This window comes from Rhinatrema bivittatum, chromosome 2 (genome assembly GCF_901001135.1).
Source record: "Rhinatrema bivittatum chromosome 2, aRhiBiv1.1, whole genome shotgun sequence".
Lineage (NCBI taxonomy): Eukaryota > Metazoa > Chordata > Amphibia > Gymnophiona > Rhinatrematidae > Rhinatrema > Rhinatrema bivittatum.
This window is the reverse complement of record NC_042616.1, coordinates 374120462-374144327: the sequence shown is the minus strand read 5'-3', so window position 1 is coordinate 374144327 and position 23866 is coordinate 374120462. Positions and strand designations below refer to the sequence as shown.

At 44.5% G+C, this 23866-nt stretch overlaps 1 protein-coding gene across 1 annotated transcript in view; it reads right to left on the bottom strand.

The window, feature by feature from the left end:
* Positions 1 to 23866, bottom strand: part of LOC115083294 (dynein heavy chain 5, axonemal-like) — a 1259434-nt gene that overhangs the window by 1196559 nt on the left and 39009 nt on the right. Inside the window, exons 6-9 of the mRNA XM_029587102.1 lie at positions 13016 to 13181; positions 12810 to 12903; positions 7997 to 8095; positions 6711 to 6892 (exon numbers count right to left, since the gene is read on the bottom strand). Of these exons, the coding sequence (XP_029442962.1) occupies positions 6711 to 6892; positions 7997 to 8095; positions 12810 to 12903; positions 13016 to 13181 (541 nt within the window). The remainder of the gene's footprint in view (positions 1 to 6710; positions 6893 to 7996; positions 8096 to 12809; positions 12904 to 13015; positions 13182 to 23866) is intronic.

Below are 23866 nucleotides of genomic sequence, written 5' to 3'. Positions count from 1 at the left end.
GTTTAAAAAAGGATTGGATAAGTTCTTGGAGGAGAAGTCCATTACCTGCTATTAATTAAGTTGACTTAGAAAATAGCCACTGCTATTACTAGCAATAGTAACATGGAATAGACTTAGTTTTTGGGTATGTGCCAGGTTCTTATGGCCTGGATTGGCCATTGTTGGAAACAGGATGCTGGGCTTGATGGACCCATGGTCTGACCCAGTATGGCATGTTCTTATGTTCTTAAATTATTCAAGAGGTTTTTGTGTGGAATGGGAGAAAGGGTCTAGTGCCTTTCTCTCCCACTAGAAGGCAAACCTTTTCTATTTTAAACCATAAGACTTCATAGTGGAATCTTTTCTGGAAGCCAAATGAACATAAAACTAATAAGCTAATGCAGGGGTCTGCAACCTTTCAAAAGAGAAGGGATATTTCTTGGATTTTTCTTTGTCCAAAATATTATGAGAGCTGTAACCCTTTTGTAAATCAAGACACTCTTGAATACTGTCTCCTCCTCTCTAGGAGTTTCTTTCTCTGACTTTCTCAATCCTAGCACTCTCTCAATCTTCTTCATCCCAAGTAGTCATTCTCTTTCATCTCCCTAATCTCTAGCTATCACTCTTACTCAGTCTGCCCATCTCACTCTCTTAATCCCCCCATTCTCAGCATTCTCTATGTCTCTCAATCCACTTCTTCATCTCTTAATCCCCAGTTCATACCAAACAGTCATTATGACTCTTTGTACTCTCCTCGCCCAGCTCAGCAGTAATTCAGTCTCTCTAAATCCCTCCATCCCATTTTCTATTTTACTTGTAATCCACTGAGATTTATTGAACAGTGGAATATACATTGTTTAAATAAATAAATAACAGATTTACAAGGTATACCACATTTGTGGAATATGTGTTTTGTTATTCCCTTATCCAGAAACCATTCATGAGTTTCCAGGATCCAACTCAATCTGTCTACCAGATTATTATCCTCACCCACCAGGTATATGGCTATCAAAACTACACCATGAGAAATGGCCCTGTCCCACATTTCAACAATTTTTAACACAGGAGGTATGAACCTGTTCATCCCTGCTTATTGATGTAGAACATCACTATCTCATTGTCTGTGCAAATCAGTATAATTTTGTTGGCAAACCAATATTGATGTCCCTCCAGGAACCAGCATCAGGGCCCATCTGCTGGATGCTCTTAAGAGTCTCAAGCAAGCGATGGACCTCAGTCTGTAAGGCTACAGATTCTATCGATGCTGATATACTGATGCTTGCCATCTATTAGTCAAATGCCTCTTGGATTCCTCTGTCCAATTCCTCCTCAAAAACTGACAATGCTAATACCGCAATGGAAGCAGGAGGAGAAACTATATCATCCTGGATTACTTAAGGAGGATTGGTGGCTGGTATCTATTCTGGACCATTGGAAGCTGTTCCAATTCCCAAGAATGATGCGAGAATGAGCTTTTCTCTGTACAAGAATGCTTTGGGGATTCAAAGCACCAACTAGAATTTCCTTACTCCTGGCATCAGTTACCAAGAGAGACTAATGCTAGTTTTTCTTGGCCTTCACTCGACACATATCTTCCGAGTTCCTTGATGCCAGATTCAAAGAAGCAGAACCCTTCACTTTTTTGGGGTGGGAGGAACTGGCCAATGGGCTATCTCCCCCTGTCTTTACAAGTGCTTTACATTGAGATAATCAATACCCATCTGATATTGATGCACAACAGTGATCGGTGCAGCACCTGGGTCACTCAGTGTCGATACCTCTGATGCTAATGGACCAGACTGAACAATCCCAAAGAGCTTCTCCAGCAGTTCATACAGGGAACAGCATCTTCTAGGGGTCATTTTTCCACATATGGAATAGCCCGAGATGTTGTGTTCCTCCTTCAAGCAAAGCACACATCTATCATGAGGATCCATGATACACATGATAAATTGGCACCAGGGGCACTTATTGAAACTGCTGGTCTTCTTCAATTTCTAGGACATCAGTGAAAAAAACAAGCATGGTGAAATAAAACATCTCAATTTTAACAAAAAAACCCAACCACTGCCACTTGATGCACTGTTTTGGAGTACCCAGTGGACAATGAAAACTAAATAAAACTTGAAATTGATCAATAAAAACTAGCTAGTGAGACTAAGAGGGGTGGAATTGAGAGAACCTCAAGGCACTTTGTGAAAATTTAGAATTTTAAGATGCTTTTCCTCACAGAGGGAATGAAAGAGAGAAGAATTATGAGTGTGGTGCTTTGCAGAAAAATGAAGAATGAGGTGGCTCTATGCAACATGAATTATGATGTGCATACTTAATTGAGCATGCCAAAAGATTCTAGAAAATTTTAAGTACATTTTCCACATCAGGCTCCATTGGATGACATCACCATCCTGTTGAGAACTTAACATCCTTTTGTCCTCAGAGAAAAAGAGGATAATCAGTCTTACATAGGGTTGCCAACTTGCTCCAGATTTTCAGGACAGGCTGATCCAGTCATGGTTTTATACCACAGTCTGCATGGACTTGTAGTCTCACTTCTCTCAGGGAAATCAATAAGGAAACCAAAAGTACAAATCCATGCATGTTTTGCCCTGTTACTCTGGGGATGGACCCTTGAGCTGAGTTGGAATTGACGCTATCCGCAGGGCAAGCCCTATAGGTCCCCACCATCGGTAGGTGGAGCTGGCTTACTGACGGAAGCCGGCTGGAGCTTCGCCAATACCAGCCCTCATTCCCCGCAGGTTGAGCCCTTTTGTACCAGGGCCGGCTGGAGTTAGATGGGCCTCCATCCGAGGTCTTCTGATGGATGAGGATGAGGTCAGCCAGGGACCAGCAATGGTAAGGGTAGCAAGTCTTTTCTGGACAAGGCGGAGTCCCAAAGACCTGGGTGCCAAATGGAACAAGAGGCAGACAGGGGGTGCCCGAGTAAGAACAGGCCGAGGCTTGAGAAGCCAAGTCCAGAATGAGTATAGCAGTATAGTGAACAACCTGGAGTCAGGGCAGGCGGCAGGCAAAGTAGAGCGGTGAGGCAAGGCAAAGGTCAAGCAAGGAACACCACTATAGTATAGCATAGTAACAGAGTCTTTGGTGTGATGATGTAGGGGCTGCCCCAAGGAGCGGGGAAATGCAGAGTCAGTGTTAGCAGCAGTGAAGTAGGCTGCCCCGAGGAGCGGGAAAGCGCAGAGACAGTCTAGGAAGGAGTGACGTAGGCTGCCCCGAGGAGCAGGGAAGCGGGAGCAAGTCACTCGAGTAGAGTTGTAGGCATTGCCCCAAGGAGTGGGGAAGTGTGGAGCAAGTCGCTGGTGTAGAAATGTAGACACTGCCCCGAGGAGTGTGGAAGTGAGGAGCAAGTCACTGGTGTAGAGACGTAGGCACTGCCCCGAGGAGTGGAGAAGTGTGGAGCAAGTCACCAGTGTAAGACGTAGGCTCTGTCTCGAGCAGCGGAGAATGCAGAATCAAAGTCTCCAATGGCAAGGCAGATCCTACGCCGAGGAGCGGGGGGCATAGAGCAGGAATCTCCATGAGGCAGTTCGAAGGCAACCCCGAGGAGCAGGGAGGCCAGCAGGCAGGACCTCAGGAGAGGTGCAGGGACCACCCTGAGGAGCGGGAAAGTCTGGAGACAAGTCTCCCTAGGAAGCTCCCGAGGACCAGGTACCCGAGCTAGAGTCCAGGAACCACGAGTAGAGATCCGAGTCAGGAACCAATGTCCGAGCACTCAGGAACAAGCGCCAGTAAGCGAAGGAACTCATTGCCAAGTCAATTGGTGTAGGCCAAGGGAGGTGCTTATGAATCCCAGTTGTGATGTCATCAATCAGGGATGACCCTGAGGTTCCCGCCATAGCGTTGTTAGAGACTTGGTGGCGCATGCATGACTAGAAAGACCCAGAGAAGGCATGGAGGTCGGCAGCATCCCAGCCACCATGAGAAGTCTCGGGAGGTAGATGGCATGCGGTGGCAGTGGCTAGCCACAGCCGCAAGTTCACCCAGAGAGGAGAGCAGGGTGGCACATGATGTGAGATGGGTCGGCCGTGGGTGGCCACGGCCGGCGATCATAACACAAAGCAGAGATCGGGTTCAGTAGATAATCAGTAGCATGGCCAGGCAAAGCAGAGGTCTGGTCCAGGAGATAATCAGTAGCGTAGTCAGGCAAAGCAGAGGTCAGGTCCAGGAGATAGTCAGTAGCATGGTCGGGCAAAGCAGAGTTCGGATCCAGAAGATAATCAGTAGCGTGGTCAGGCAAAGCAGAGGTTGGGTCCAGGATATAATCAGTAGCGTGGTTGGGCAAAGCAGAGGTCGGGTCCAGGAGGTCAATCCGTGGAACAAATAGAGTTACGTAGGAACAAGGAGAATACTGGAACTAGGGTCAGGAACACAAACAAGACAGGAACCATGAACACGAAGGAATCACCAGGGGAAGCAACGAAGTACACGACCAGCGTGGAGACCTGTTGCATAGAAACATAGAAATGACGGCAGAAGAAGACCAAACGGTCCATCCAGTCTGCCCAGCAAGCTTTTGCACTTTTTTTTTTCTCTCACATACGTATCTGTTTCTCTTGGCTATTAGTAACCTTTTTTATTCTATTTCCCTTCCACCCCCGCCATTAATGTAGAGAGCAGTGTTGGAACTGCATCTAAGTGAAATAGCTTAATTAGTTAGGGGTATTAACCACCACAAAGGCAACTAACTGTGGCTGGGTCTGGCCTTATATACCAGGACCCAGTGACGTCATCATCCGGGGCCGCGGGTTAGTTTCCCACCATGGCCCCTTTAAAAGAAGAGGAGATGCACGTATGCACGTCTAGGGAGGGGCGCAGCGCGGGACAACGGCATCTCCCCGCGGACCGTACGGGGAGGCCTGCCGCGGAGCATTGACTTCTGCCACGGAGATAGGAGCACCGGAATTGGCCAGAGGTCATAGGCAGCAGCCCATGGCCATGAGAGAAGTGGAGCCAGATGGTGGAACAAGGGTAAGAGGGCCTGGCCGCGGGCCTGCTGCAGCCAACACACACAACAATGCAGGCAGAAGAGTGAAACTAAGACTAGATTAACCTGTCTTGAAAATATAGAGTCAGTTGACAACCCTAGTCTTACAGTTTTCAGTAGGTAATGAAGGGAATAATACACGGCTTAATATGTAGACAAAAAGGAAATTGAACTGTGGAGGGGGAAAGGGGGCAAAGATTAGGGCCATAGCCAGGTATGACCTGTCAGAAAGGGTGGATCCAGGAACTTTCTCCCAAATAATACCTCCTCCTTATCCCAGTGATCCTCTATCCTCACTCCCACCAGTGTTCCAACGCCAGTCGTCCTTCGTCCACCAGAACTGATTTACACCATTAGCTCTGTTCCACTTCTTCAGAACCCAGAAAAAAGGTGGCAGAACACTGTTCTAGGTAGTTCCACTAGAAATTAAGTCCCTAGTAACGGACACAAAATGGAGTTGAATTAGCACAACTTTGAAACTTGTGAGCAGTAGCATAGTAGCCAGGGTTGAAGCATTGACAATTTACACTATTGCTCACAAGAATTGGAGAATCTTTAGGAGGAAAATGGAGGTGGACAGAGGAGGTAATTGGAAGGAAGAGAGGAAGAGAGGAGGAAAACTTAAGAGTGTGAGAAAAGGCAGGATCAGGAGTCAAATTGGAGGGAGATGAAGAAAGGAATAAAGAGGATTCCTTGACCCAAAGAAGGGTTAGGTTCAGGCAGCTCCAAGCCCACACTGTCTGTTCTCTGGTTCCAGTGTCATAGAAAGGGGATATCCTGAACTGAGGCCTAGCAGGAGAGCGCAAGTGGTCAGCCAAATCTGAAAAAGAAAAAAAATCTTTCCACAATTTATTGCAGATTCCCATGTGTATGTATATATATTGCTGTCCAGTGTGCCTACTTTCTAGTTTTGGAGATAGGGTCATTTTAAAATGTGCATATCAAAGAAAATGTGTTTTATCATTATCAGACTTTTATTTACATTTATATGGGAAAGCATGTAGAACATATTAGCTGACAGAAATAGGCAGACATCTTTTCGGCTCTGTCAGGCTCACCCAGTGCAATATGTGCAAAAATGAATATACCCAGTGTATTCATTTTTGCACATATTGCTACCTTTCAGTATAAAAAAGGCTTCTTCTGCTGCACAATAAAAGCAAAAGGCAGATATGCAGAATACACCGATCATCTGGTAACATGTTCTGTTTTGGCTAAGCAGAAAGTCAGACTGCAAATCCAATATAGCAGGGTAGAGATGATACTTTTTACAAGGCTAATAAATGTTTCAAGTTGCAAAAATCTGAATACCTAAATTACTGTAGCCCTAAGAAGGTTCATAAAACATGGGTTAGCTTTGTAATGGCATGATTCCTACCTCTAGAGGGCAGAGTCCAATGGGAAAAAATATCCTTTCCATTTATCATGTGTTCTTTATGTAAGTGAAAAAATGCATTATGGGGAAACCATGTACATCCCTAAATCTATCCATCCTCATGTGCGGCCTGTGTGCAGTTGTCTGTCTGTCTGTCCACATACTAAAACAGTGAGACATACCAAGAAGCACAAGAGGCACGGAAAACCATTTGGAACTTCTATATGCTCCAAAAAGGAGTACATCTTACCAAATGTATTTAAATCTTACAGTGAGTCAGTCTGAAATGTAAAACAGATCTGTTGGGCAATAAATGAATATCATATATTAAAATATAAAAAAGGCATTCAGTACTTATCAAGGTCCCAGATTTTCACAACTCCTTGATTCAGATAAACTTTGCCCGTGCTGATCATCTGGTTAGTGACCTTTAGGAAAAGCGATGTCATGTGCTCTGAGGTGTTGTAGTACTGGGAAGTGCTGTAGATCATACGAATGCTGTTCATTAAACTGGGAATGTGTTCCACTACTGCTGCCTGAGGAGCAAGAAAGGATGTCTTATCAGCATGCAAATATGAAGAAACATAGTAAGGAGTGACAGAAAACATGGGTTATTAGCAACTACTCACGTTGTCCCTCTCTTGAACATTAGGAAGTGCAAAGTGTGCATATTAAAAGCATCCACGTGCTTTGCACCTGCTATCTATACAGGTGGTGGTGATGGGGGGGGGGGGCAAATTAGTACACAAAGTTCTGAAAATCAAATGTACGTGCACTGTATTCCCCTCCCCAATCTATACATGTCCACAGGATCAGTTCTTTTTCCCTAAGCTAAAATTCTGCTCATATTTTTAGCCACATTTGATGAGGGCAGTTTCCACTCAAGATATTTTACCCAAGTAAATTCTCATCTACCCAGGCAAATGCATTTGAAAGTTGCTCTCCGAATGAAAATGAGAGTAACACCATACCCTGCCTACTGTGTTCCGAAAGAGAGATGTACCTAAGCCTCCAGGAAACGTTCAGCTGAAACCACAGCCACCTTTAACTAGCCCGTGTTCTTGCACCCACCGTTCATACACATATTTTACAAACAAACATCATAAAAGGTAAGCACACAAAAGCCATTGGCCAATGCAGATCTGGGTTGAAAGCAGCTTCCTGAGGGAATGTACTTGGCAAGTCTTCTCGGGCACCCCTTAAGAAATGTTTTATTTGTCAGAAATCATCTTTGCCTAGGATAGGACAAATACACAAAATGTGACCATAACTATAGGTGCTTGGACCATAAGACTCACTAGTAGGTTGTACTCATCTCATGCCTCATTAGCTCTCTAGCATCAAGACTATCTGAGGATCAGTGAACCCATGCCATGTGCCATGAACTAAGCAGTGTTTTCATTGTCCCACTGTTTCAAAACCTCATTTTCAACTGAGCAATCTTCCACTGGGTATGAGAGCACAATTGGTTGGCAGTGGGGAGGGACTGGGAGAATCAGCAGCAATGACTCAGAGACATGGTCAGGGGGAATGGGAAGAGAAGGAAAGCACAGCACACCAAAAAGCTCCGCAGGCCCCATCGTGTGAATCCTAAAACAATCTGCTCCTAGAAAAGATGATTAAACAAACAAAATACTTACAGGCGAGGCTTTTCCTAAAGGGCCAAAAAACTTATCCAGTGTGTACAAGTATTTTACATTGTCTTTGGCTTCATTGGCAGCATTTGTTACGCTTCCATCCTAACCAGAAAGATAGTGCAAACGTGTCAAATAAAATAAAACAACACAGAAGTTTTTCATAAAAATAGCACTGTACTGGCGTAGATTTTTAAGAGGGCATGGGATAAACATAGATCCTTGCATGTTAAAAGCCTGATTTTAAAAAAGCATTTACTCAAGTAAATAGGCTTTTGAAAATTGCTACAATATATGCCACTGAATTGTCCATAGGATTTACTAGAATAAGTGCACTTTACTTATAACTTTTAAAAATTTCTATAATTGAATATTACATTTATGCATGTTGCTCCTTTGAAAATTACCCCCTAAGTGAGCAATTTTTGAAATTATGAGGGTATTTGTAATGAGTAATTTTACTCACAGACTTTGAACCAGTTCTCGTCTAAGTACATGTGTACATTCCTTTTGAAAACTGCCTAGGGAAAAAGCAGACAGAGATCTGCACCTACTTTTTCTTCAGATACTTTTTCCTTGCAAAACGACACATATAGTTTTGGAAATGTGAAGCTACATGCATTGTTACCAGCCCTGAGCTAACTCCATCTGAGTCCACCTACTTTTCTCATGGGTTCAAATATACACTTTTTTGATTCCTGCATGTATTTTTACCAGCTTACAAGGTGGACAATTTTCAGATGGCCTGTTTACCTGGGTAAATGGTTTTTAAAAACTGCCCTCTAAAAGTGGAGAGAATAGAAAGCACAACCTAGCAACATGTATATAAATGTTCATAGCACCATATTCGCCTGATTCAACAATGGGTATTGGAGCTGCCAGAATATACAGCAATGAGTTTAATTTGAAATGTTAGAAGTCCTAGTAGTTCTACCACAAAGCAAGATGAGACATCAAACTAACCCCTAGATTCATCAAAATGGTTATTAATGCTATGCAGTAAACTTATCACACCCTGCAATGAGAGAGAGAGAGAGAGACTATCTACAAGGCCCTAATAGTAGTGAGGTATATGTAAAGCCCCTTCCGTTTGGGCATCTCACTGTTTTATGTAAACCGGAGTGATTTGTATCCGATGCAAGAACTTCGGTATATAAAAATTAAAAATAAATAAATAAATAAATAAATAAATAAATATAAAAGGATCATCTAATAGGTCTAGGTGAGGTGTTGGTGGTAGTTTAGGGACCAGTTTCTCATGTAAAGTGAGATGTACGAACAGCACAGTACACCTTGGTGAAGATTTGACCTCATTTGGAGTGAGGAAAGTCTCACAAAGATGCCATTTCTACTATGTTATATTACCCTAGCTTGATGGCACACTGTTATAGAGTCCATCAAGCTAGGGTGAGAGAACATAGTACAAAATTTCATCTCACGTTCTCTCTCTCTCGCCATAACACATTTTGATGAATGACCCAGTTAAACTGAAATCCTGGTATCGTAAAAACCTGTATATTAACACTCAACCAAGTGCATAGCCTATAACAGGGATGGCAAACTCCAGTCCTCGAAGGCCGCAAACCGGCCAGGTTTTCAGGATATCCACAATAAATAATCATGAGAAAGATCTGCACGCACTGCCTCCATTGGATGCAAATCTTTCTCATGCGTGCTCATTGTGCATATCCTGAAAAACTTGCCTGTTTGCGGCCCTCAAGAACAGGAGTTTGCCATCCCTGGCCTACAACAAAGTCCTAGTACTAACACAGGCATCCAAGTGGTTTGGCTGGCAACAACCAGAAATCCTAGTAAAATGCAGGCACTCCTGTAGCTGTGATCTGTCTGGCAAGCTATGCAAAAGAACTTTGTAACTCATTATTAATGGTAGATATTTACTGTAGATCATACAGTGATGATAAAATCAAACTAGCAGTTGTGCCTATCTGGAAAGTTCCAAGTTCTGAAATAACTAGAAGTCCTAGTGGAAACACAGGCGCTGACATAGCCATGTCTGTCTAGCAGATTACACAAGGGATGTAGGAGGCTGGATGTTACTGGCTATATTGATACGGAGCTTTGTGTTTAGGCATAGGACAAGTGGGCTGTTGGAAGGAATTAAATGAGGATCTTGTATGCTCTTTTAACCAAGATGGTGGAGAACAAAGGAGGAAGACAAAAGAAACTGTCTTGGGATAATGAGAAATCTTGCAGGTAGCCACATTCTGTGGATGGCAGCTGGGGGGGCTATCATTAGCAATATGGACAGGATAATTGGGCAGACTGGTCTTTATTTGATGTCAGATACTATATTAAAAATTGTTTACAACTGTAAACAATTTTTAATATAGTATTGAGTGGTCAGATCACTCAATGATAGAAGCTGAACTATCCATAAAGAAAAAACCGACCACCAACATCCCTATATCCTCGATCCAATTCAGAAAACCATGTTCCATGGAAGTCCTCAACAACACCCTTACCAAGGACCTATCTAATCTGGACCTCACAAACCCGGACAATGCTTTGAACTCTTGGCTAACTATCACCCGTTCAGCAGCAGATAAAATTTACCCCTTAACAGCCAAAGAGATCAACCCTGCCCGCACCAACAAAAAACCCTGGTTTTCCACAGAATTAAGGAAACTCAAGCAAGACCTTCAACACAAAGAACAACGCTGGAGGAAGGATCCCTCACCTACCACACAGGCTTCCTACAGAACGGCAATGATATATCATAGAGCCACCATTCTTCGTACAAAAAGGGACTTCTACGCAAAAAAAATACACGGATTCCTATACGACCCCAAAATATTATTCTCATATGTGGCAGCACTCACCACCTCTATTCCTCCCATCATCCCAGAAGAAGAGGCCCAAAACAAATCTAGTGAGCTAGCAATTTTCTTTGATAACAAAATCAAAAATTTACTTACCCCGCCATCAATCTCCAATTCTACTTTAAACTACCAGCCTCCACCTTACCAAAACCACTCCTCTATGATTCACAAACAGTCCCTAGAATCTTTTGATCCTACATCACCCTTGGAAATTGAATCTATCATCAAGAAAATGAAGCCCTCTTCACACGCAATAGACCAAATCCCGACCAAACTCCTTCTCACAATCCCAAAAACCATCGCCAAACCCCTGGCCGACATCATAAACTGCTCGCTCACTCACGGAACAGTCCCGAACGCTTTAAAAACAGCCTCCCTGAAACCACTACTAAAAAAACCCAACTTGGACCCATCCAACCCTATAAACTTCCGCCCAATCGCCAACTTACCTTTTATAGCCAAGATAATGGAAAAACTGGTCAACTCTCGTCTCACAGACTTCCTGGACTCACACGACATTCTACACCCATCACAATTCGGATTCAGGAAACACAGAAACACAGAATCCCTCCTTCTCTCATTAACAGACAACATCCTGATGGCCCTCGACAAAGGTCAATCATACCTGCTAGCTCTTCTAGACATCTCCGCTGCGTTTGACACAGTTAACCACACAATCTTCATCAACCGCTTGATGGAAATAGGCATCTCAGGATCTGCACTCCGCTGGTTAAAATCTTTTCTAAGTGACAGGTATTTCAAAGTAAAAATAATCAACAAAGAATCGTCCCCCATAGCGTCCAAGCAAGGAGTACCCCAGGGTTACTCGCTTTCCCTGACCCTATTCAACATCTATCTTCTCCCTTAATGCCAACTACTCAAAAACCTCAATCTCACCTTCTTTATCTATGCGGATGATGTGCAGATCATTATCCCCATCAAGGATCCCATCTCTGACACTTTAAACTATTGGAACAGCTGCCTCCACGCTATTAATATCCTTCTCACGAGCCTCAGCCTGGTTCTCAATACATACAAAACCGAACTTCTGATCATCTCCCCCAACGATAATAACCCACCAGCCAGCACCACAAACATACCATCAGTAAGTCATGTGAGAGACCTTGGAGCCACCCTAGACTCCAGAATGAACCTTAAAAAATTCATCAACACCACCACAAAAGAGGGCTTTTATAAACTTCAGGTCCTAAAACAATTAAGACCTCTCCTTCACTTCCATGACTACAGATCTCTCAAAAGGATAGAGGAGTTTGTCTAAAGGACCGTGCCATCAAACTGATATACTGCTACCATTCTTGGTAGGAGAGAAGAATATTTTCCTTTTCCAAGAAAAAGGAGATACCTTAGAGAGAACTAGGAGAGATGCCCTGAGACCTGCCAGTACTTAAGAGGTTTGAAGATTTTTTTTTGTCTTTTGGGATTCCATCTGATCTATTTTCATATCTGCAGTAAATGTCATTCTGTTTTAGAATGCAGCTGGTATGATAACTGGGTTGTTTTTTTTATTGTGAACCCCTGGGCCTTACAGTTTAGCCTATCTCCCATTAGCAAAACCCATGTGATATCAAATGCTGCAATAAGTTTGTCAGTGCTCAGCAGCCTATGAAGTGTGCCCCCTCCTCCTCCCCCTGAGAAGGAGGAGAGGTTTATAAATTTATAGTTGCAATGCTCTACCATAATAAAATTGAAATGCACCTTTGCTATGGGAATGCACCTGAGTTTATATTCAGACAGGTATATTTTATTTTTGCCAATGTAAAAATAAAATAAATTATTTAAATGCTGGACATTATTAAAAGAATCAAAATAATGTGATATGAACAAATCTGAATACTATAGAAATTTTAAAGTAAGATGAATATAAAACCAAAACAATTGATCACTAAAATGCATTTATTTTTCCCATTCGCTGACTAAATAAATTTAAAACAAATGTTTGCTAAAATATGTTTTGTTACCAGCTCTTTCCAATGCTTTAATATTCTGGATTTTGCTGCTTGCAGAATACTCAATACTTTCTTGACTTTGGGGCTCTTGATCTCATCTAAAAGACTTGAAAGAGATGGAGAATAAAATTCAGAATTTCCTCAGCATTCCTTTTTTTAAAAGCTGGATAAATGACAACTGATGTTAAAAATCTTTTCTCAGCTAGTATGTAATAAACCTGTTAAATGATGACATCCTGGACTTCCAGTGCTCCAATTCTGCAGAAGGGCCAATATCGTCTGCTTCTTTTCTCATTTGTTCACTTTCTGCCAGCACTTGTTCAATCTGTTTTATCCAAGTCATTAGTGCTTTCTCAAGCTTCTCAATAACCTCATTGTTACTACCTGCAAAGCAAACCAAAATAGCAAATGTAATGGTAGTGCAATACATCAAAAGGACATAAGAATTGCCATACTGGGTCAGACCAAGAATCCATCAAGACCAGTATCCTGTTTCCAACAGTGGCCAATCCAGGATCCCAAAAACATTGATAGATTCCATACTGCTAAGTACTAACATCCAGGGATAAATAATGACTTTCCTCAAGTCTATCTGGTTAGTAATGATTTATGCACTTTTTCCTCTAGGAACTTGTCCAGACATTTAACCCAGCTATACTAAATGTCTGTAACATATCCTCCAGCAATGAATTACAAAGTTTAACTGTGCGTTGAGTGAAAACATATTTTCTCTGATTTATTTTAAATATACTAATTACTAACTTCATTGATTGCTCCAGAGTCTTTGTATATTTTGAAAGAGTAAACAAATAATTTGCATTTACCCTTTCTAGTCCACTCATGATTTTATAGACCTCTATCATATCCCCCCTCAACCATCTCTTCTCCAAGCTAAACAGTCCTAACTTCTTTACCCTCTCCTTATAAGGAAGCCATACCATCCCCTTTATCATTTTGCTCACTCTTCTCTGTACCTTTTCCAGTTCAGCTATATCTTTTTTGAGATGAAATGACAAGAACTGAACTCAGTACTTTAAGTGTGTTCTCAGCATGGAGTGATACAGAGATATTATGATATTCTATCTTTTATATTTTATTCCTTTCCTAACAATACTGAACATTTGTTTCATGTTTTTACCACCACCATACATTGAGCCAAGTATTTCAAAATATTGTCCACAATGATGCCTAAATCTTTTTCTGAGTGGTAATCCCTAATATGGAGCCTAACATCATGTAACTACAGTTGGATTATTTTCTCCTATGTGCATCACTTTGCACTTATTCATTACGATGTCATCTACCATTTGGATGCCCAGACTCTCAGTATCTAAAGGTTCTACTGTAATTTCTCACAGTCTGCTTGTGATTTAACAACTGGAATAATTTTGTGACATCAATAAATTTGATCATCGCACTCACTGCTCCCTTTTCCAGATCCTTTTATAAATATGTTGTAACCCATGGGTGGGAAAACCTTGACTCTTAACCCAAAGGCTCAGACTTCTGAAGTTTTAGACACTAAAGCTTACATATTCAAAAGCCATTTAGATGGATAATGGGAAAGCTATCCATCTAAATGGCTTAGCTACATATTTAAAAGGCTTATCTGTCTAAAATTTAGCCTGGTAAGTCAAGCGCGTTCCTGGGTGGGAAATAGGCATTCCAGGGAGGAGCAGAGTTAAAAACCAGCTAACTCTAGATGCACCATAGGGCAGGTCTAAAACTAACTGGATACCACATACCTGGCTTACTCTAACTTATCTAGCTGTGCCACTGAATATCCTGGTTACTGAGCAAGTGCATGAATTCCCACATGGGCATTGCCTCAGAGTCCCCTCACTCAATAATATAACTAAGATAAGCACTGTCTACTCTCCAGAGAGAAGGGTGGATGGCTCATGGCTAATTCATCCTGTTATATATGGAAAACACTATTTATAGTAAGCAAACTTGCTTTTCAACTCGATAAGCAGGCTAAATTAGCCGTGATCTGTGGGGAGTCTCAAGGCTAGGGTTGCTGTGGAACATCATCTTCTTTTTTTTTGCAACCTGGACCCTGCCCCCCCCCCCCCCCCACCCCTTAGGTGGAGAGAAGACTATTGTGTGAAAACTTGACAAAGTACTCTGCTTGTGAGTCCAGGCAATAATGGACGACCAATTCACCGCTTTGCAGATGTCCTCGAGATTGGAGATAGATGAAGCTATAGCTCAAAGTTGGTGAGCTTCTACCAGACTTTCAAGCTGCAATCCTGCAGCTACATAACAATGCTGAATACAATCTGTTATCCAGTTTGACATTGCTTGTTTTACCACAGCGATTTCCATGCAGTTGGGATCATAGGATACAAAGAGCTGTAATGCCTTTCTATAAGATTGAGTTCTCTGTTTGTAGTAGGCTAATGCCCGCTTACAATACAATGAGTGCGTTGCGTCCATTGGTCGCAGGCGGCTGCGACCTATGCTGCTCACCTCCTTTCTCTACACAGCTCCAAGTCTGGGCAGAATGGCGGCCTCTGCTTCCACACGCCGGCCCTCATGGTGTGCCCGGGACAGCGTGGGCACTCCCGGCAGCCATCTTTCATCCGGGGTTACTTAGGCATGCGCGAGCCTACCATCTTTTTAACTACGTCATGGCAGGAACCTCGGGGATGTCCCCACCGCATGAAGTCACCCGCTCACGATACTTAAACCCAGCTGACCATCTGAGCTACGAGTTAGCAAGGAATCTCATCCTGCTAGTTCCGCTACCTTGGGACTTCCTCACTGACTACTGGGTGACCTAGGTACCTGCTCCTTGGGGCCTTGCCGCACTCAGGGATATCTGCTCCTCAGAGAGCTGTCTCTCTCTCTTCTCATTTCAGTGAGTTCCTGCATCGTTCTCTTCTACTCCTGCTGATCCTGCTCCAGCCATCCTCGGGGCTTTGCCACCTCTGCCTCGACCTTCTCGGTGTGAGTACTCTAACTTTGTGGCAAGGATTCTTGGGTTACCCCGCTTGCGGACCACTATTTGATCCATCGTGTCTTGTGCATTATACCAGCGGCTCCGGCCTACCCCGCACTGCGGACCACTACCGGGACAGTTGTGCTAGGCATACCCTGGCTACAAGAACACTCTCCTCTATTTGATTGGTCTACTATGGAGCTTTCTCAATGGGGCCCTGACTGCCATAACAGATGTTTGAAAAAATAACAGCACCACTATGTATGGCAACTACATCTGTTCCTCCTGGTCTACAGTACACTTCCTTTCAAGACGTATTTTCTAAGCAGGCTGCTGATGTACTTCCACCACACAGATCCTATGACTGTGCAATCAATTTAAAGCCTAATTCGGAACCACCTAGGGGAAGAGTATATCCACTCTCACTAGTCGAAACGGAAGCTATGTCAGCTTACATCCAGGAGAACTTGCAAAAGAGATTTATTAGACCCTCCTAATCTCTGGCAGGAGCCGGATTCTTTTTCGTTGGCAAGAAGGATGGATCCCTTTGCCCTTGCATTGACTACAGAGGTCTGAATGAGATCACCATCAAAGACTGGTACCCATTAGCGTTAATTTCAGAATTATATGATCGGCTTCAGGGGGTGAAGATTTTCACAAAACTGGATCTAAAGGGTGCCTAAAATCTTGTTTGGATCCACCATGGAGATGAGTGGAAAACAGCCTTTAATACTCGCGATGGCCACTTTGAATATGTGGTAATGCCTTTTGGCCTCTGTAATGCCCCAGCTGTATTTCAAAATATGATGAATGACATTCAACAGGACCTTCTGTTTCAATGTGTGGTTATTTATCTTGATGACATCCTTATTTTTTCCTGTAATGTGCAAACCCACCAAGCAGATGTCGTTACTGTTTTACAGCGGCTCCAAGATAACCATTTGTATGCCAAGCTTGAGAAGTGTGCCTTTCACCAAGAGTCTGTTCCATTCCTTGGGTATACTGTGTCGAGTAAAGGATTTCAGATGGATCCCCAGAAAATGAGAAGCATACAAGACTGGCCTCAACCTTCTGGTATCAAGGCCCTATGCCACTTTCTTGGCTTCACCAATTATTATCGTTCTTTTATCAAGGACTACTCTACCTTGACAGCTCCTCTCACTGCCATGACAAAGAAAGGAGCTAACCCCTCTGAATGGTCTCCAGAGGCCATTTCAGCATTCCAACTACTAAAGAAGGCCTTCCTTCAGAAATCATGCTTATGCCACCCTGATACCCTGATCCTCACAAACCGTTCATCGTTGAGGTAGATGCCTCAGACGTCGGCGTAGGGGGCTGTACTTAGCCAGCACAGCAATTCACTCATTCTACACCCCTGCTCCTTCTTCTCAAGACGCTTCACACCAGCGGCGAGGAACAATGGCATCGGCGATAAGAAACTGCTTGCTATCAAACTAGCATTTGAAGAGTGGCGCCCCTGGTTAGAAGGTGCCCAACACCAGATAACAGTGTTCATTGACCACAAGAATTTGGAATATATTAGGCACGCTCAAAGGCTCAATCACGCCAAGCTAGATGGTCTCTGTTTTTCGATTCAACTTCTTGCTCAAATATCGCCCTACTGAGAAAAATGTTCAGGCAGATGTCCTCTCCCGGTCCTTCACTCCGGATGATATCCCTGATGAGCCACGTAACATCATTGACCCTGAGAAGTTAATGCTGGCTGCTACCATTCAGTTACTGCAGGGAAGACTGTGGTTCTCCTATCTCTAAGGAAGAAGCTTTTGAATTGGCTAATGACTCAAAGTTAGCAGGCCACCCTGGACAAGCCCATACCCTTGCTACCCTATGGCAATACTATTGGTGGCCGTCTATGAAGAAAGACGTGCAAACGTACGTAGAGTCCTGCACCTCCTGCGCCAGGCAAAAACCTCCTGCTGGTCGTCCTTGGGGCCTGCTCCAACCTTTGCACATTCCAGATGAGCGGTGGACACATATTGCAACTGATTTTGTAGTCAACCTGCCCCTTTCTAATGGTAACAATACAATATGTGTTACTGTGGACCGGTTCTCGAAGACGGCGCACTTTGTTGCTCTTCCAGGACTGCCATCTGCTCCAGAGCTAGCCAAGCTCTTCGTTCGACACATTTTTCGTTTACATGGTATGCCAAAACATATAGGGGTAGATTTTAAAAGCCCTGCGTGCATAAATCCTTCTGGATTTACGCTCGCAGGGTACTCGCGCGCCGGCGCGCGTAAAGCCCCGGGACGCGGGTAAGTCCAGGGGCTTCGTAAAAGGGGCGGGAGGGGGCATGTCAGGGGCCTGTCCGAAGACCGGGGGCATGTCCTGGGGGCTTGCCTGGGGTCAGGGGGCGATCCGAGGCGGGTCCGGGGGCGTGGCAAGGCTTCGGGGGCGAGCCGGGAGGGCGGTCCCAAGTCCCCCGGCACTGCAGCCTGTGCCGGGGGCTGACGAGGCGGCGTGCACAAGTTACGCCTGCTTCAAGCAGGCGTAACTTGTGCACGTGTATTTTTTTAAGATCTACCCCATAGTATCTGACAGTGGAGTCCAGTTCACCACCAGGTTCTGGAGGGCACTGTGTTGAAAATTTGATATCTCTCTGGATTTAACGTCTGCATATCACCCTCAATCCAATGGACAAAGAGAAAGAATGAACAGGACTCTTAAACAATTCATTCGCGCCTATGTCAACTCAAGGCAAAATGATTGGGCAGAGGTACTACCCTTGGCTGAATTCGCCTTGAATCCACATCCGACATCCGCCATAGGATCCTCATCATTTCAGATTGTGAATGGTTGTCAACCACTTCCACCACTTCCATTACCATTGACTGGTACATCTCCAGCTGCACAAGCTATGGCTGACAAAATTCATCAGCTCTGGATCCAGACCAAGGAGCTTCTTCATAAAGCTGGACAAGAAGCAAAGAAATTCTATGATCACCATCATCAAGCAACTCACCAATTTAAGCAAGGAGATAAGGTATGGCTCAGTACCAGATATATTCATTTATTCGACTCAAGCTACCCACAGTTCGTTTAGCTCTGCGATACATTGGACCCTTCACCGTCCTCCAATGTTTGGGAGCTTTGACTTACAGCTTGAGGTTACCACCCTCAATGAAAATACATAATGCCTTTTACATTTCAGTTTTGAAACCACTTATTCTATCCAAGTTTTCTCAGAAGACTCCTGATCCACAACCCCTTGATGCCGAAGATGAATCGCCTACAAGGTAGATGATATCCTGGATTTGCATAAAAAAAGGGAAACACTGGGAGTACTTCATCTCCTGGGAAGGGTACGGACAAGAGGAGAACAGCTGGGAGCCTGCTGCCAACATACTAGACAAAGAGATGCTACATCACTTCCACCTTGCTCATCCCAGGAAGCCGAAACCCCCAGGAGGGGCCCTAAGAAGGGGGGTGCTGTTGCGCCTGTTGCAGGTGGTTGTGACCTATGCTGCTCACCTCCTTTCTCTACACAGCTCCAAGTCTGGGCAGAATGGCGGCCTCCACTTCCACACGCCGGCCCTCAAGGCGTGCCTGGGACAGCATGGGCCCTCCCAGCAGCCATCTTTCATCTGGGGTTACTTAGGCACGCACGTCATGGTGGGAACCTCGGGGGCGTCTCCACTGCATGACATCACCCACTCATGATACTTAAACCCAGCTGACCATCTGAGCTACGAGTTAGCAAGGAATCCTGTCCTGCTAGTTTCGCTACCTTGGGACTTCCTCACTAATTACTGGGTGACTTAGGTACCCGCTCCTCGAGGAGCCTTGCCGCACTCAGGGCTATCCGCTCCTCGGAGAGCCATCTCTCTCTCTTCTCATTTCAGTGAGCTCCTGCATCGTCATCTTCTACTTCTGCTGATCCTGCTCCAGTCATCCTTGGGCTTTGCCACCTCTACCTCGACCTTCTCGATGTGAGTACTCTACCTTTGTGGCACGGATTCTCAGGTTACCCCCGCTTGCTCACCACTACCGGATCCATCGAGTCTTGTGCATTCTACCAGCGGCTTCCACTTACCCTGTGCTGCAGACCACTACTGGGACAGCCAGCACAAGCCAGCCTAGATAAGGTATTCACCATGACCCTCCACGCTGTGGAGTTCTAAGGAACTGATCAGCTGATTCCAGCCTCATCTTCTTGATCTACAAGATTGTTGCAGTATAATAAAGTTGTCTCTCTGTTGATTCTCTGCTGAGAACTTGCCTGTTGGGGTAAGTGCCCACAGGGCTCCTCCCTGTGGGCAGAGTCTTCACTTGCCTCGACCCAAGGGCCCACTATTTAGTTCAAAACACACTGAACATAACAGTGTGTAGTTCCTTTTTCCTCTCATGTGCATGAAGTTGAAGGTAGAAAATTTGTAGTACAATTGATTGACTGATGTGGAATGCTGAGATCACTTTTGAAAAAAATTTGCTATTGGTGCAAAGGACTACTTGGAAGAACTGAAAGTAAGGCAAATAGTATGAGAGCTTGAAGTTCAATAATCTTTCGTGCTGAGGTGAAGGCTACTAAAAACAGTATTTTCCACATGAAATGCTTGTGGAAGCAAATCCAATGGCTTGAAATGAGTCTTCATCAATTGTGTTAGGACCATCCCAGGGGACTGCTGGCCTTCTGATCAGTGGTTAATCTTCAACAGTCCCTTCATGAAGCAAGAGATCCAAGGATGGGTTGATATCAAGTTATCTACCTGAATATGGTACAGCACTATAGCATTAAGGTGGACTCAAACTGAGGCAGTTGTTAAACCAGAAGTCTAGAGATGATGAAGGTAAGTGAAGAGCAATCACAGCTCACATGTGTACAAATTTAAAACATTTCTTGAGCAGCAACTGGTGTAATGCTTCCATTTGAATGCATAGTTTCTCCTTGTCGACAGCTTCCTAGCCAAGAGGAAGATATTTTCTACTTCCTTCAGAAGGGTGAAGCCCACAATCACTTTGCACTCAATATCAATTCTGTCAAGCAGAGAGATGCCAGATGCAGATTTTTGCGCCCGGTCACAGATGGCTGCAAACTTTGCTGCTCACCTCTCTTTTCCCAGCTACATCAATTCTCAAGGCCATGGCGGTCTCAGCCTGTAAACGCCGCCTTCCTCTGCATCCCCGGGATGGCATGGGCGATCTCGTCCGCCATCTTGAGTCAGGGATTACTTAGGGCACGCACGCGTGTGCCAGGCCCTCTCTTATCCACATCATGGCGGGAACCTCGAGGGCATCCCCTCCGCATGACGTCACCCGCCAGAAGTATTTAACCCATCCAGCCTATGCTTCCTACGAGTTAGCAAGGACTTCCTTCCTGCTTATTCCACTCCTTTCGGAGATGCTACGCTTCGCTACCTGATCTGCTGCCTGAACTTAGAACGCCTTAGATACTAGGGGTGTGCATTCGTTTTGAACTTAAATGGAAAACGCAACTTTTTTTTTTTTTTTAACTTAAAAAAAAGATGAGGCTTAAACGATCGGATTTCCAACTTATTCAACATAGCTATGTTGAATACGTTGGAAATTGCGATTGTTGATCTAAATAAAAATTTAAACCCCTCACCCTCCTTAATCCCCCCCCCCAAGACTTACCAAAGCTGGCCAAAAGTTCCGTGAGGGTCCGGGAGCGGACGCGTGGGGAATCACGTGACGTCCGCGTCACGTCGGAGTGACGCGGCGTCACGTGATTCCCCTCGGGTTCGCTCCCGGACCCCTCCTTGGGCTCAAAAGGAACTTTTGGCCCCTCCAAGCTGGCCAAAAGTTCCTTTTGAGCCCAACGAGGGGTCCGGAAGCGAACCCGAGGGGAATCACGTGACGCCGCGTCACTCTGACGTGGCGCCGACGTCACGTGATTCCCCTCGGGTTCGCTCCCGGACCCCTCGTTGGGCCCAAAAGGCACTTTTGGCCAGTCTGGGGGGGCCTCCTGACCCCCCCCCAAGCTGACCAAAAGTACAGAGGTAAAAGTGCAGAGGTAAATTAAGTAGCCATCACTTGGGAGAACCATCACCAATGAACTCTCTAGAAATAGAATGGTGAGCTGAGATACAACAAGATAATATATCTCAATTGCTTAAGTAGGCCATAACTTTTGATGAGCATAAAAAATAATCAGTATGACTATGTGAGCCATGTCAAAGCATAATCCCTACTAGAGGGATGCAAACCTCTCTGTACATCTCTAAAATTCTTAAATTTGAACAAGCTGCCAAGAACTGGAAACTACAACTGCAGAGGACCTATCTTTTAAGATATCCATGCATAGTCTTCCCCCAATCCCCTCCCCCCCCCAAAAAAAAAAAAATAGACCTGGGAGAATGTTGGGCTCAAAAGGAACTTTTGGCCAGCTTGGGGGGGCCTCCTGACCCCCCCAAGCTGGCCAAAAGTGCCTTTTGAGCCCAACGAGGGGTCCGGGAGCGAACCCGAGGGGAATCACGTGACGCCGCGTCACTCCGACGTGACGCCGACGTCACGTGCTCCTTGCAAAGGAGTTCAGGAATGGCGTCCTGACCCCGCTGGACCACCAGGGAGTTGTAGTAAGTCTTTGGGGGGGGGGGAGATTAAGGCGGGTGAGGGGTTTAAATTTTTATTTGCACATATGGACATAGACTCAACTTATGGAATTCTCCATATGTCCATATTGACCGCAAATGGGACCCCCTTTCGACTTATGGACTTATGAACTTAAACTTTTGGTCTGCACATCCCTATTAGATACCCGCTCCTCGGGGGCCTTGTTACATTCTGGCTATCTGCTCCTTGGAGGGACTTCCTGCCTGGAGATTCCTGTCATCCTTATTCAGGACTCCGCCAGTTCAGCTTTGTGAGTACTATCATCGCTTCCACCATCTTGCTGACGGAACCGCGGTGTACCCCATGCCTCGGGCCACTACCGTGCTCATCCCAGCTATCTTCTACACTCCAAAGTAAGTACCATCATCAACTTCGCTCTGCTGACCTTCTGCACCTCTCTGAACTACTACTCGCTGATCCTCAGCATACCCCGCGCTGCGGACCACCACCGGATCCACCCTAAGGGACATCATTTATTTATTTATTTAGGCATTTTTATATATCGAACATATCGGTATATATGTCGGTTTACATAAAAGTTGGTCAAGCCATTAATAGTTTGTCCCAAAAACTCATAATAAAATAAAATTAAAATGGAACATAATTGAATTAAAACCCCATAAGGGTCTATAGATTTATATCTCCTGATAACATATTTAACTATAAATTACAAAATAATAAAATACAATTAAAAATTTAATAAAACCATACATGATGGTACTATCATTTAAAACTAAAAAAATAAAATAAAATAAAAATAAAACATATTAAGTAATTTTAACAAGAGCTAAGAATTCCTAGGGGGGAGTCCCTGAAGGTATTAATCTATCTTAGTGAAAACCTGCTCAAACAACCATGTTTTAACCTGTTTCTTAAATGTCTGTATGCTAGCCTCTAATCGTATACTGGGTGGGAGAGAATTCCAGAATTTTGGCCCGGCCAATGAAAGTGCCCTTTCCCTGACTGCATTTAGGTGTGCTAATTTCGGTGATGGAGCTGTGAGTAATGCCTTGCCTGAAGATCTCAGATTACGAGTGGGGGTGTGAATATGGAGAGATGCATTCAACCACTCTGTGTTGTCACCATAAATGGTTTTATGGATAAGGGGCAGACATTTATACTGGATTATGGCCTGTATAGGGAGCCAATGTAACTCCTTCAAAATGGGAGTAATATCAAACTTCTTGGCATTTGTCAATAGGCGCGCGGCCGCATTCTGCAGCAACTGTAGAGGGTGAATAGATGATGCCGGAAGGCGCATAAGAAGGGCATTGCAGTAATCCAACTTAGTCAAAAGCAAGGCTTGGAGAACTGTACGAAAACCGTTATGATGTAATAAAGGTTTTGTTGCGTCCGGTCTTCGACGGCTTTGCCCCGCTTGTTGCATCCCTATCTTGGCTCCTCCCGCTTACCTGGGCAAGATGGCTACCACAGCATCATCAAGCCGACCTCTCTGGCATCCCCGGAATGGCTATGATGCAGCCATACGCCATTGCTCCTCCCAGGTACCTGCTAGGGTGCGCGCGCATGCACGCA